Genomic DNA, 16319 nt, shown 5'->3' on the forward strand with positions numbered 1-16319 from the left:
TCCCTACAGCCTAGGTCTTCTTGGCAAACGGATCTGCTCCAGTCCGGAATCCCTGGACCTTTACACCATCAACCTGAAAACAGCTTTCACATCCTGCAACTACCCTCCCGACCTGGTACACAAGCAAATTACCAGAGCCACTTCCTCATCCCCTCAAACCCAGAACCTCCCACAGAAGAACCACAAAAGTGCCCCACTTGTGACAGGATACTTTCTGGGACTGGATCAGACTCTGAATGTGGCTCTCCAGCGGGGATACGACTTCCTCAAATCCTGCCCTGAAATGAGATCCATCCTTCATGAAATCCTCCCCACTCCACCAAGAGTGTCTTTCCGCCGTCCACCTAACCTTCGTAACCTCTTGGTTCATCCCTATGAAATCCCCAAACCACCTTCCCTACCCTCTGGCTCCTACCCTTGTAACCACCCCCGGTGTAAAACCTGTCCCATGCACCCCCCCACCACCACCTACTCCAGTCCTGTAACCCGGAAAGTGTACACGATCAAAGGCAGAGCCACGCGTGAAAGCACCCACGTGATTTACCTACCAACCAGCCTACACTGTGAAGCTATCTATGTGGGAATGACCAGCAACAAACTGTCCATTCGCATGAATGGACACAGGCAGACAGTGTTTGTTGGTAATGAGGATCACCCTGTGGCTAAACATGCCTTGGTGCACGGCCAGCACATCTTGGCACAGTGTTACACCGTCCGGGTTATCTGGATACTTCCCACTAACACCAACTTGTCAGAACTCCAGAGACGGGAACTTGCCCTTCAGTATATCCTCTCTTCCCGTTACCCACCAGGCCTCAACCTCCGCTAATTTCAAGTTGCCGCCGCTCATACCTCACCTGTCATTCAACAACATCTTTGCCTCTGTACTTCCGCTTCGACTGGCATCTCTGCCCAAACTCTTTGGCTTTACAAATGTCTGCTTGTGTCTGTATATGCGCGGATGGATATGTGTGTGTGTGCGAGTGTATACCTGTACTTTTTCCCCCCTAAGGCAAGTCTTTCCACTCCCGGGATTGGAATGACTCCTTACCCTCTCCCTTAAAACCCATATCCTTTCGTCTTTCCCTGCTTGGGATTATAAAGATAAATTCAACAAAAATGAAGATGTACACCATCACCACACCAGAAACACCAAGAAATTAAGAATCCCGCAGCATAACACAACTCAATATGAGAGAAGCAGTGCTTACATGGCAGTAAAGTTGTAAAACTCTTTACCACCATACTTCACTAATGCCAAATCGAAGAATAAGTTTAAACAGTCAATCAAACAACTGCTATTAGAAACCCCTTTATATTCGATCAGAGAATTTCCTTCAAAGGAAAATAACTGAAGCAAACAGGCATAGTGCACTAAAAGAAAAATGTACACAGGTATAGAGAAAAAAAAAGTAAAATGTGTTCACTTCTTAACAGCATTGTTTTATCTAAAGATTTTGTTTTTCTACAGTATTATTGCTGTTAAATTTTTTTGTAAATGTAAACAAAACGAGATGTAGAATATGTGTATGCTATGTGAATGTATTATACCATATATATAAAATGATGAACCCATTGCATGGAATTATTGCAATAAGTGTTCTGTAATTTAGGTACACAGATTATGTATCCTCATAGAATCCATTCAGTTTACAGCATCTAAAATTTTGTAATTATGATGTTAATTTTCAGAAATGTTGTGGCTAAACATTTTTAGTTATCTTAACAAAATTATAGTTAGAATCAGTAAAAGTAATTTATTTTATTGCAAAACTGACAAAGCAAATATGTACTTGGACTTACTCCATAGATGTACATCATAAGCTGCCAAATAAATAAATAAAATAAATAAATAAGTTCAGAAAGGGACATCCAACCAAAGATGTCATAAACCAGGCAATTACCTTTGTTCAGGACTCAAATGAGGTCTGAAGTCTGTGCTGTGGGAATAATATTAGATATCACAGGTGCCTTTAACAGCCCGATGTGGCTGACATCTCACAGATGCATAAAACGGAATATCCTACCACCTTTTCAGGAGCCTAAGGGGTTATTTATAGAAATCTGTATGCAAAGTGTACATGGCCAACCAAAAGCATAAGGAAGGATGGTTCAGCATGAGGGGCCATATTCTAGGATGAAGAGTCAGAACCCTAGTGGAGAAAATGTGTACTGTAGCAGAAGTTGAGAACAGTGTAGCAAATGCAGATGACTCCTATTAATTATGTGTGGGGCAACTAGAACACAATTGAAGGAAGAGGAACAAACACAATGCAGATTGTGTAAGAATAGTGTCAGCTTCAAGTATATAAACTAAAAGTGCCTATGTGAAAATAGTTAATACATTGTTAAAAGGATGCTTATCATTCAAAAGAAATCGTAGAATAAAAATAAACAATGAACCAGTATAAAGTGATGTTTCTGGTAGGGTATGGGATTTGTATGTGATAGAAGGCAAAATTATCCAGCTCATGCAAAACAAACCAGTACTACAGCAGCTGCAGTTATGCAAAGGATTGTTAGTATAGCATAAAATAAATTTAGAATGGCTTCACAATTAATACGGATATGCCATGAATATATCTTATCAGGCATCGTAACACATGGAGCGGGTGTATGGGCTCACAGGTTGAGGACAATGTTGGCCCAGGTAATACAAAGGGCACAGAGAAGAAGCTTATTGAACAACAGCAGCAGATGCTCATTTTACTATTCTTGGGCCCTGGCCACTGGATTACATCACACACTACAGAAGTGCAGTGTATTGGCTAGTAAAAAAAGGATGAGAGAAAGTTAAAGCCATTTTAAGAGAATATACAAACAGAAAACAGGGAATCATGAATAAGTTATTAACGGAGTGGCAATGAACCTGAGAAAGGATTACTACTGGGAGATGAGTGTACAAAATATTTCCTATTGTTGGGGAAAGGTTGTTAATGGAATATATTTACCCATCAAGAGGTTTTGTTCTCTTCAATATTGGACGTGGTACATACCCCATCTGCCTGAAAAGAAGTGAAAGTGACATCTACATTTGTGGGCTGATTAGAGCCCCTGAGCATATTGTCATTGAGTATAACCTACATGCAAATATCACAGATGGATAGAGAGACCTTTTGAGAAATAATTGTGTTTATAATACACTTCGGGACTGAGGATTATACGAGGTACTAAACAAAGTATATGAAAAGGTGTTACAGCATGGACTGGAATTGTGTCTGGCAAGACAGGATCCAACTACAATAAGATACCAGGCAGCACAGCTAGCATAATGAAATAGCATAAAGATACCGCTAAGGTAGGAAGGAGAACATCAGTGATACTTGGGAATGACCTAGATACCACTCAAGAGGAGCTGCAAGGATTAAATAGCTAAAGTTTCAGATGTTGCTGTAAGCTTAAACATGCTATTTGTCTTCTTCCTCATGGTCTCCCTTCCAAGTGTTAGGTCTACTGGCATTTTATAACCTCGTTGAAAAGCTCTCTTGCTATCTTTTCTTCAGTCAATCTAGTGATCTTGCACTGTTGAGTTGGTAGTATAATATGGATTTTCAGATGCTTTGAACTTATTCATCATATATTATGTATGTTTTCTCCAGTTGTTCTGTATATAACGTGTGACGGGCTCCATTTTAAGTTCCTTCAACAAATATTCATTGTCTTGTGATCCTGTTTGGTGTGACCAGCTGTTCATCTCAACAATTTGCTTCCATAGGCTGTTAGTCTTTTTCCATATGTTGTCTTTATTATCCATATTCTGCTGCCATAGCACAGCACAGGTCTTGGTAAGGTGTTAATAAAGCATACTCTTGGTATTCCCCTGGACCAGGGAAGGCATCATTACATTATTAGTAATTCCCATTGTTTTTGTATAACTGACACATTTTTCATGTAGGTTTGTTCCTTCAAGAAAGAACAGCTTATAGCTAAATGTGTGAATGTGTTCACTCTTTCCAGGGTTTTATTTTTCAAACGGATCTTACTTTGTACTGGGTATTTTCCAGAGAAGGCCATAGTTTTTGTTACTGTCTATATAATTTCTCAGTTTTAATCAGCTATACAATATAAACCATAGGTAATAAGAAGCACATTGTATGTAAAAATATTGGTTAATGCAAAGTAGTATATAAATTGTAAATAATAAAGTGCAACAGGTGGCAAGATATTTGCAGCACATATGAATGCAGATAAATGGGGAAGCCATTCCAGGCCGCTGTTTCAAAGGACTTTGGATATAAGTGGAAACCTGAGAGTGATATCACATTCTGGAAGCAATCTGCAAGGGTCATGGGAAACAGAGAGCCTTCTGAGGGTGCCTCATGGTAGACACAACATGTGAGGTGGTACCAAGATGTGTTAGTCCCAATAATATGCAATGCAACCGTTGTGATATGTATCACACCTCAACTAATTACAAGAAAGTGATTATTGTATAGAAAAGAAGATATATGGTTTATAATGACTTGGTGGCAGTCTGGAAACCAACAGTGAGTGTCATGTAGAACCAGAGCATGAGAAAATGCTTTGGTAAAATGAACATACTGCAGGCTGATAACTGGGTCAAATCATAGTTTTCGTTTAGAATTTTATTAATTTGAAGCTATAGCAAAATAATCAATTTTTATTGTTGGGATGTATTTTAGTATGTAATTAATGTATTTTTTTCTCTTAATTTATATGATTGCAATAGCAGTTGCATGGTTTGTTTTTGTTTCTAGGTTGCTAATCAGAGATGTAGTAGCAAATAAAAGAAGTCTTTTGTACTATTACATGGCAGCAATGTTAGAATCTCCTAATGATCTGTCTTCTATTTTAGGCAGCACTAAATTGAATACGAAAATGTTTTAAAATTTTTTGAGTTGTCCCTGATACTATCAGGAATTGGAGTTTCATGTACATCTTGGAGACTGGACCCTTGCCAACAACCACCACCACCACAGCTGCCCCCATCATATTTATTTCCCCAGTTATCAACCTGCCAACTTACTATTTCATCCAGTGTATTAATTTGCAACTGTTAACATTTATTTTCAGAAGGTGTGTGTGTGTGTGTGTGTGTGTGTGTGTGTGTGTGTGTGTGGGTGGGTGGGTGGGTGGGTGGGTGCAACCACAACGGTGGGTATCTGTTGAGAGGCCAGACAAATGTGTGGTTCCTGAAGAGGGGCAGCAACCTTTTCAGTAGTTGCAGGGGCAACAGTCTGGATGATTGACTGATCTGGCCTTGTAACACTAACCAAAACAGCCTTTCTGTGCTGGTACTATGAATGGCTGAAAGCAAGGGGAAACTACAGCCATAATTTTTCCCAAGGGCATGCAGCTTTACTGTAAGGTTCAATGATGATGGCGTCCTCTTGGGTAAAATATTCAAGAGCTAAAATAGTCCCCCATTCGGATCTCCGGGCGGGGATCTCTCAGGAGGACATCATTATCAGGAGAAAGAAAACTGGCATTCTAAGGATCGGACCGTGGAATGTAAGATCCCTTAATCGGGCAGGTAGGTTAGAAAATTTAAAAAGGGAAATGGATAGGTTAAAGTTAGATATAGTGTGAATTAGTGAAGTTCACTGGCAGGAGGAACAAGACTTCTTGTCAGGTGAATACAGGGTTATAAATACAAAATCAAATAAGGGTAATGCAGGAGTAGGTATAGTAATGAATAAAAAAATAGGAGTGTGGGTAAGCTACTACAGACAGCATAGTGAACGCATTATTTTGGCCAAGATAGACACGAAGCCCACGCCTACCACAGTAGTACAAGTTTATATGCCAACTAGCTCTGCAGATGATGAAGAGAGTGATAAAATGTATGATGAGATAAAAGAAATTATTGAGATAGTGAAGGGAGACGAAATTTAATAGTCATGGGTGACTGGAATTCGATAGTAGGAAACGGAAGAGAAGGAAACGTAGTAGGTGAATATGGAATGGGGGTAAGAAATGAAAGAGGGAGCCGCCTGGTAGAATTTTGCACAGAGCATTACTTAATCATTACTTGGCTCAAGAATCATAAAAGAAGGTCATATACATGGAAGAGGCCTGGAGATACTCAAAGGTTACAGATAGATTATATAATGGTAAGACAGAGATTTAGGAACCAGGTTTTAAATTGTAAGACATTTCCAGGGGCAGATGTGGACTCTGACCACAACCTATTGGTTATGAACTGTAGATTAAAACTGAAGAAACTGCAAAAAGGTGGGAATTTAAGTAGATGGGATCTGGATAAACTGACAGAACCAGAGGTTGTAGAGAGTTTCAGGGAGAACATTAGGGAACGATTGACAGGAATGGGGGAAAGAAGTACAGTAGAAGAAGAATGGGTAGCTCTGAGGGATGAAATAGTGAAGGCAGCAGAGGATCAAGTACATAGAAAGACAAGGGCTAGTAGAAATCCTTGGGTAACACAAGAGATATTGAATTTAATTGATGAAAGAAGAAAATATAAAAATGCAGTAAATGAAGCAGGCAAAAAGGAATATAAACGTTTCAAAAATGAGATCGACAGGAAGTGCAAAATGGCTAAGCAGGGATGGCTAGAGGACAAATGTAAGGATGTAGAGGCTTATCTCACTAGGGGTGAGATAGATACAGCCTACAGGAAAATTAAAGAGACCTTTGGAGAAAAGAGAACCACTTGTATGAATATTAAGAGCTCAGATGGAAACCCAGTTCTAAGCAAAGAAGGGAAAGCAGAAAGGTGGAAGGGAGTATATAGAGGGTCTATACAAGGGCGATGTACTTGAGGACAATATTATGGAAATGGAAGAGGATGCAGATGAAGATGAAATGGGAGATACGATACTGCGTAAAGAGTTTGACAGAGCACTGAAAGACCTGAGTCGAAACAAGGCTCCGAGAGTAGACAACATTCCATTAGAACTTCTGACGGCCTTGGGAGTGCCAGTCCTGACAAAACTCTACCATCTGGTGAGCAAGATGTATGAGACAGGTGCAATACTCTCAGACTTCAAGAAGAATATAATAATTCCAATCCCAAAGAAAGCAGGTGTTGACAGATGTGAAAATTACTGAACTATCATTTTAATAAGCCATGGCTGCGAAATACTAACACAAATTCCTTACAGACAAATGGAAACACTGGTAGAAACCACCTCGGGTAAGATCAGTTTGGATTCTGTAGAAATGTTGGAACACATGAGGCAATACTGACCCTAAGACTTCTCTTAGGAAATAGATTAAGCAAAGGCAAAGCTACGTTTCTAGCATTTGTAGACTTAAAGAAAGCTTTTGACAATGTTGACTGGAATACTCTCTTTCGAATTCTGAAGGTGGCAGGGGTAAAATACAGGGTGCAAAAGGCTATTTACAATTTGTACAGAAACCAGATGATAGTTATAAGAGTCTAGGGACATGAAAGGGAAGCAGTGGTTGGCAAGGGAGTGAGACAGGGTTGTGGCTTTTCCCCTATGTTATACAATCTGTATATTGAGCAAGCAGTAAAGGAAACAAAAGAAACATTCAGAGTAGGTATTAAAATCCATGGAGAAGAATTAGAAACTTTGAGGTTTGCCATTGACATTGTAAATCTGTCAGAGAAAGCAGAGGACCTGGAAGAGCAGTAGAACGGAATGGACAGTGTCTTGAAAGGAGGATATAAGATGAACATCAACAAAAGCAAAACGAGGATAATGGAATGTAGTCGAATTAAATCGAGTAATGCTGAGGGAATTAGATTAGGAAATGAGACACTTAAAGTAGTAAAGGAGTTTTGCTATTTGGGGACTAAAATAACTGATGATGGTCGAAGTAGAGAGGATATCAAATGTAGACTGGCAATGGCAAGGAAAATGTTTCTGAAGAAGAGAAATTTGTTAACATCGAGTATAGATTTAAGTGTCAGGAAGTCATTTCTGAAAGTATTTGTATGGAGTGTGGCCATGTATGGAAGTGAAACGTGGATGATAAATAGTTTGGGCAAGAAGAGAATAGAAGCTTTCGAAATGTGGTGCTACAGAAGAATGCTGAAGATTAGATGGTTAGATCACATAACTAATGAGGAGGTACTGAATAGAATTGGGGAGAAGAGAAATTTGTGCCACACCTTGACTAGAAGAAGGGATATGTTGGTAGGACATGCTCTGAGGCATCGAGGGCTCACTAATTAAGTATTCGAGGGCAGCATGGAGGGTAAAAATCATAGAGGGAGACCAAAAGCTGAATACACTAAGCAGATTCAGAAGGATGTAGGTTGCAGTAGATACTGGGAGATGAAGAAGCTTGCACAGGATAGAGTAGCATGGAGAGCTGCATCAAACCAGTCTCTGGACTGAAGAACACAACAACAACAATGTGTTTCTAAATTTAGTTTTTTAACTTATATATCTTAGCATATACATTTTTACTTTACTTCTTTTGCAGGCTGGGCCTGAAACCAAATGTCCTTATGGAAATCTTCAACACAAGCACTGGACGTTGCTGGTCATCAGAACAATATAATCCTGTACCAGGAACAATCAGCAATGTACCAAGTGCCAATAACTATGAGGTATTTATTGTCAATTGATTTCTAGATAGTCTGCTATTGGAATTGTAAAATCCTTATGTTCTGTGTTCTGGTAAGTTATATAGCATAATTTCACAGGATAGACCACAAATATTATGTGATTAACTAAGAGGCAACGAGCCAGTGTATGATAATTTTTACTTTGTTAACCTTTTTTGTTGCAATTACAATATTACATTTATGTTGGTGTGACTGTACATCATATGTATGTGGGTTGTAGTGGACAAATATTTGTGTTCAAATGTAATAATATCTTGAGATTTATTTTCTGTTGATTGTTATCTGAAAAGAGTATTTCCATCTCTCTCTCTCTCTCTCTCTCTCTCTCTCTCTCTCTCTCTCTCTCATTGCAATGACTTATTCATATTGAGATGAAAGTGAGTAAAATGCTGGCTGGAAGGATGTCAGTGTTGTGGTCTGTTGGGGCTAATAAAAGCTATAATGTGTAACAGTCTTTCTGTTGTGCCCATCTGCAACTCAACAGGTCATTCAGAGGTGTACAGATTCAGAGGATATATGTAGCTTTGGCCATGTTTCAGACAGGGCAATTGCATGAGACTTTAGGTGATTTAAGAGAAGCCTCAGATCATTCTAATGCACAGATGTGGATTGAATATCACAAAGTGTGCTAAGTAATAGCTTGTGGGTGACTTATTGTAGTCAGTTTTGTGTGTCCACCACTATAGTAATCAGTTTAAAAAATGCAGAAAGCTTGGAATTAATGGAATGTAAGTGTGCTAACAGCACTGGAAATCATAAGTAACACCTAACAATAATTTCACCCCAAGAAATTTGTGCTACAAAAAGTTTATTTGAATCTGAAAAACAAGAGAAAAACATGACAAAATGTAACATATTGTAACTACTACGTAATACTTGTATTACATGTATAAAAAGAAACATTTATTACAGGCCACTGAAGATGCTTCACAAACAAAAGAAGCGAAACGTATTTGGCAATAAACAAACTGCCTTTCATTTATTTGCGTAGACGGGACATACCTCCATGAATAACTGTGACTTGTTGTGCTATACCTTCTTTTTTTGTCAAAATTTACAAGAAAAGTGTAATAAAACATGATATCATTTATCATTTCACAATTGCGTAGCAGATAAATGAGCCATTGTGTAGGTTTTACTCACTATGGAAGTAAATTTAAATCTCATGCTCTGTGAAAAATTTGTAAATTTCTATGGCTTCATTCGAGCTCAAACATTCAGATACTTTCAGTAAATATTTGAACTCTCTGCATTATTTTATTGGTTAGTAAGAAATAGTACCTCCAAATTTTAACTTTCCTTCAGTCAGCATTATACTTACTTTGGTCTCAATGTCAATGAGTCATTGTAATGAGAGAGATGGAAATACTCTTTTCAGATAACAATCAACTGACAAGGCTTCTATTGTCAGCACATTTGTTGTTCTATGTGCCTTGACATTTTGCCAAAGTTCTCCTGTTAGTAAATAATATCTTCTGTCCTGTTTGGCATTTTTATCAGTAACCAGCATACTTCAATCATGATATATTACTGCGTTTGTTGTTGAAAGACACAGTGAGTAATCCATAAGTTTCTAATATTACAAATGTAAAACTAACTCTATCTGTCTTTCTGTCATCTTTTCACAGGAGAACTGCTGAATCAAATGTGATGAAATTTGATATGGAGATAGCTTGAATCCTGAGAAAGAACAAAGACTATTTACAAAAAAGTTAAATCAATAGGCAAAGGTGCTAACAATCAATAATAGTGAATCAAGCAGCAAAATCTTTGTCAGCAGTGCACTGTTTTACAATATGTTGCTGAGGCAATAAGAGTTACGTCAAATTGGGAAATACAAAACTGTAGATCTTAAAATATGTACACATAAGTCCATGAGAACATATGCTTAGCTTTTAGGGTTCACCCATAATGGTTTTTGTCTTTTTAGTGCACTTGGTGCATTAAATCTAACAGACATCAGAAAAGTGGTGATTGTGGGTGAACCGTAAAAGCTAACATCGATTCTCGCAAAATTTTCTGTAGGGGTTTCTGACTTCCATATTATAGTACAACATCAAATTACGTACCCCATATTGAATGGGCAGTGTGTTGCTGCTGTCAAAATCTTTGCTTTATGTAGCAGGTTATCTTTAAATGGCTGAACAAAATTTCATCACACATATATCACGACAATTCTGATTGAACTAACCTTCAAATAAATTCAAAATCTGCATTAAAATTGCGGCATTGGAGTTGGTACTGTGATGCCATAGCATACAAAGACTTATAGCAACTGATTTTGTGCGATGGGGCAATGGAGGGGATGGCACACATTGCAAGCTGTGTTTCTCTGATACTCTCTCATCAAAAATGGCTCTGAGCACTATGGGAATCAACTGCTGAGGTCATTAGTCCCCTAGAACTTAGAACTAGTGAAACCTAACTAACCTAAGGACATCACAAACATCCATGCCCGAGGCAGGATTCGAACCTGCGACCGTAGCGGTCTTGCGGTTCCAGACTGCAGCGCCTTTAACCACATGGCCACTTCGGCCGGCTACTCTCTCATCATCATAACAATACTACTGATATGCCAAAGCTGAGGGTAAAAGCTAATTGAACACATTCCCTTTGCCAGAAAAGTTCCAGAACAGATCTTTAAAAAAAAAAAAAAAAAAAAAAAAAATCACTTACCAAGTAATGAGCCGAGCTCCTATTGAAGTAGTCCCCTTGGTTCTCTATACACAGTAGCCAATGTCTCTGTAGCTCTTGGAAGCAAGCATTCAGCTGTGATGCTGTAAAGCTATTTTTCACAGCCCATTTGATGTCTGCAATATCAAGATAAAGCTTTCTTTTCAGTTGCCTTTTCACTTGCGGAAACAAGGAGAAATTGCAACGCAGTTTGGTGGATGTGGGATGGCAATAACAACAGAATATCTGGTCAGATAATTGGTAACAGATAAATCAGTGTGGGGTCTTGCTGTGTCAGGCAGTGAGAACCAGTCCAGAGAATGCCACAAATCAGGGCAGTGACGTCAATTTGCTTGTTGCAAATATTTCAAGACTTTTCTGTAAAGAGTTTGGTCCTCTGTTGGACCTGAAGGAACATACTCATGGTGAAATAGTTTTTACTATCAAAGAATGCGATCAACATTGTCTTCGTTCTCAAAGATTGTAGTTTGACATTTTTCGAGATTGGTGATCCAGGTGTCCACCATACAGCACTTTGATGTTTTGTGTGGGGATGATACTGCCAGCACCAACTTTCTTCCCCAGCAATAATCTTTGACAGAAATATAGGATCACATCTGGCTCTGTCCAGTAGGTCAGCAGAAATTCTTCGTTTTTCCTCTTTCTGTTTGTGTGTTAATGTGTGAAGGATGAGTTTTGTATTTAGTTTCTGTTTCTCAAAATCTTTGCGTAAAATCTTATGACACAAATCTTGATTCAAATGAACTTCTTCTGATATGGCATGCACAGTCATATGATGGTCTTTTTGCAATAACTGCCTTACATGCTCCACATTTGCATCAGTTTGTGCTGTAGATGGGCAACCAGCTCTGGGATCATCCTGCATTGAAAATCTGCATTCACAATACCTTTTGTGCTACTCGAAGACATGACTTCTTGGAAGTGCCTCACCTGCATATGCTTGCTTAATCAGTGTCCACATTTCACTGGGGGTTCTCCTGAGCAGAACTTAAATTTCACTCTTTACTCACAATCAGTAGCTATTGTGTTACCATAACTAATTGGCCAAGAACTCAAAAAATGTGTTGCTAAGCACAGCCCTGCTACCTAGTGACTTTGCATGGAAACATGGCCCCAAGGTCATTTCAATGATGCACAAATACCGGGTAATATAAAAACAACATTTATTCCTTTTTAGTATTGCAAACTCAGAAATAAAAAAAAAAGCCTGTCTTGGAACTTTCCTGACAAAGGGAGTATAAATAAATAGACACTATTACTAATCGATGGAGGATCTTTCAGAAATGCTTACAGGTGGCACTCAGTTTATGTAGCAGTGTACAGCTGTTCTTTGAACAGACCAACAGACACAATTTTCAGCCACAACCTGTAGAAGAGTATTACCATCTGTCAGTAATCACACCTTTTCTCGATCATTTGTTAAATGAAATGTCAGTAAGGCTCCCTACAACCTAGCTATAAAGAATCGGGCATCTACAAAAATTGCATTTGCAGAACTTTAGTGATAAAGATATACAGCATGTTTGGCAAAATGTTTCACCATACAAAGACGATATCCCTTGATGGTAATTTTGAAGGGAAAGCTACAAATTTGGCAACAAATGGATGGAAATATGAAAAGTCTCCAGTACAGGCCTATAAAAGAGCAACGGTGCTCGCAAATATTAGAGTCTCGTGTCAGTTACTGTACACATTTCCTGTAACAGCCAGCAGTGTGGAGAGATCTTTCTCAACCTTACACAGTCCGAAGACATATCTTCTCAGCAGGATGACAGAAGGTTGTTTAAATGTATTGGTACCAATGCATATCCATCAAGGTACCGTATTTACTCGAATCTAAGCTGCACTTTTTTTCCCGTTTTTGTAATCCAAAAAACCGCCTGCGGCTTAGAATCGAGTGCAAGTTCTGAAAAACGTTGGTAGGTGCCGCTACAACTAACTTCTGTCTTTGAATATATTAGTGGTGGGCAGGAAATCGCGTATGTTAGAAATCGCAGTGACTGAGAAGTCACAGATATCACAGTAGCAACTTTACAAAATCTAACTGCGATTTCAGTCACAGTTAGCAGTCGCAAGTAGTATTTCACACTCAAAGACGTGAGCCATCTATTGGTCGAATTTAGCACTGCTTTCTGCGATTTCAGTGACAAGTCGCAACTAAGAGTCACAAGTAGCAACTAAAAAGCGCGGTTAACAGTGGCATCTGTTGGCCGAAGTTCGTACTACGTCCATCTCTGCAGTACGCTATGGAGTCTAATTGCGATTTCCGTGACAAGTCGCAACTAAGAGTCGCAAGTAGCAGCTAAAAAGCGCGGTTAACAGTGCCATCTGTGGGTCAAAGTTCGTACTACGCCCATCTCTGCGGTACGCTATGGAGTCTAACTGCGATTTCCGTGACAAGTCGCAACTAAGAGTCGCAAGTAGCAACTAAAAAGCGCAGTTAGCACTGCCATCTGTTGAGCAAAGTTCATACTACGCTATTCGCTACCGAGTCAAACTGCGATTTCTGTGACAAATCGCAACTAAGAGTCGCAAGTAGCAACTAAAAAGCGCAGTTAACATACTTTTCCTAGTGTCATCTGTTGACCGACGTACGTACTTCGTTATGAGAGCCTTGTGCCTCACGAGATCGATGTGCTGTGTGTGCATATGAAGGGCTTATTTCAATAGTGGTACAAGTCCATTTTTGTTAATTTTGAGATATAGAGTCGTAAAGTTACATGAGCGCTGAAAAATCTGCAGTTGAGATACCAGAAATATTCAAGCATATGGCTTCTTGCTAGAGATGAACCTTTATTTATGTTTGTTTGGATCACTAATTTCAGAAGCATTATAGACAGAAAAGTGGAGGTAATGGACTTGTACCACTATTGAAATAAGCCTTTCATATTATATGACGACATGCACATTCAGCATCAGTTATGGTTGGTCAAATACTGCTGTGACTCTGAATGTATTATATTAATAAGAAGCAACATTGCCGTTTTCTCCTGAAAATATCAAGTAACGTAACAAATGTGTTTGATTCTGCTTCCAATATGACAGTTTTGGTTAATACTCCACATGCCTACAGGACTTTGCAATGTTAACACAGCAGAACTCAGACATCTGTATAAGTGTAGAGAAATGAAAACAGTCATATGAATGCCTCACTTTTGTTACGACACAGTTCAAGACTCGGGAGAAAAGTTTTGCACCTGGTGTTCTACATGGCAACTTCACACACAAGAACTTTTTGCCGACACTACTACCACCTACATAAGTAAGCTTTTCCTGTGTTACTTTCAAGTAATGCACTTAAGCTATTCCTGATTTAACTGGAAGATCTGTACTTCCCACTTTCATATCAACAGCCTCAAAATGCATATTGTAGACTTTGGGATATGTTACAGGTCAGTGTCACACCAAGATTGTGGAGAAAGGGGGCGGGGGGGGGGGGCATGTCGCTCTCCAACAAGTGTTTACCAATAAGTAAGTGGCGGAAAATTATGGGTATAGGACGGCTTAAACATGTGGAAAATGAGATTTTTATTATTCACTCACTGTATTTGACATTTATTATTCCTTTAAAATCGCACAACAACTTCGATAAAACACAGCTTAATCATTAACACACTTATTTCACAATTGTTTCACTTTTAAACTGCAAATCCTCTAAGAGCTGTCTTGAATCTTCACGAGTCCCTCCCAACAGCCTTGATGTGGATAGATACGTACAGCAACCAGTAATCAGAGTCAGAACTGTGTCTGCAAAAACACAAGGATTATTAAACAATTTTTGCTGTCATTAATTACTAGAAGTATAATTGACAGAGTAGATTGCTAATATTTGCTATAATGAATATCACATTTGCAAGAACGATCTCACTGAAGTAATTAAGTCCATCGAAACGCTTAGAAACTAACCTATCGTCTGACGAAAACGGTCTAAAGATGCAGTGGCAATTTCTTCAGATCTGTTGACAATGATATTTTCAGTTATCACTTTACTGAGTGACTGAAATGTAGTTCAGGTACCTGTGAACATAACAATATGTTAGAATTCATTTTCTAAATACGAACTTTTACGGTACTGTACGGCTACTTACATATTAATTACACTATTAATATTTTCACAGTTGTTTCTTTAATACAAAATTAAAGCCAACGGAAGAAAAAACGTAAAACATACTTGCCAATGACAGGTTTGTTGCGATGCAATTTTCCGTGTTGACAGATGTAACTTTTTCATACAGTAGTAAGTCGCAGAAATCGCAGAAGTAGCAGGAGTCACAGAAATCGCAGAAGTAGCAGAAGTCACAGAAATCGCAGAAGTAGCAGAAATCGCAGAAGTCACAGAAGTAGCAGAAATCGCGGAAGTAGCAGAAATCGCAGAAATAGCAGTGGCGGAGGGATACACGACCTATGTTCCTTACCTGCGACTCTTAACTGCGACAAATCGCAGTTAAGAATAGCAGATACTGAAAAGTAGCATTCACAGAAATCACTGATATCGGAAAATCGCAGTTTAGCCCATCACTAGAATATATGTAGCGCTTCGCAGGCACAAAGATAAATACTGGCACCAAAACCTCTGCGTCAGTAAATAAATTTAAAAAAAGGTGGAAGATGGGCTTTTTTTCTCCGCCATGAGTTTCGACCACTGCATTTTCATACATTATCCAACGAAGTAAATACAAATTCCGTATTGTTCATCTTCGAATGTAGCAACATTTCAATGTACTAAGAAAATTCGACTGGCAAGACTGTTTGGGATGTTTGTCAGTACGGCCAACTCTGCGTTCTGAATTTTTTCCTACCTGTGAGAAGAGATGGTTGCTAATTGGAACTTTTATGAATTGTGAATCACAAGCAGTATTCTCTTCACCATAATAATAATACGAATATAAACATTTTGTCATGTATTCTTTAGTGTTTGCTGCTATCTCATTTAAATCCTGTCTGCCTAATAAACTGTGAAACTAGAGTGAGACAACAGCGAACGCGGAAGAATATACATATCATGTCATGTTTACATTCGTATTATTCTTATGCCGAATAGTGATACAGTCAGAAATGAAGCACGGCAATTGATTAGATTTTTAAATCTAAGATGACTCTA

The 16319-nt window shown here is 38.7% G+C and overlaps 1 protein-coding gene across 1 annotated transcript in view; it reads left to right on the forward strand.

Annotated features, from left to right (window-relative positions):
* Window positions 1-16319, forward strand: part of LOC126248814 (3-hydroxyisobutyrate dehydrogenase, mitochondrial) — an 83886-nt gene that overhangs the window by 64831 nt on the left and 2736 nt on the right. Inside the window, exon 6 of the mRNA XM_049950226.1 lies at window positions 8380-8506. Coding sequence (XP_049806183.1) covers window positions 8380-8506 — 127 coding nt within the window. The remainder of the gene's footprint in view (window positions 1-8379; window positions 8507-16319) is intronic.

Source organism: Schistocerca nitens, chromosome 1 (assembly GCF_023898315.1).
Source record: "Schistocerca nitens isolate TAMUIC-IGC-003100 chromosome 1, iqSchNite1.1, whole genome shotgun sequence".
Taxonomy (NCBI): domain Eukaryota; kingdom Metazoa; phylum Arthropoda; class Insecta; order Orthoptera; family Acrididae; genus Schistocerca; species Schistocerca nitens.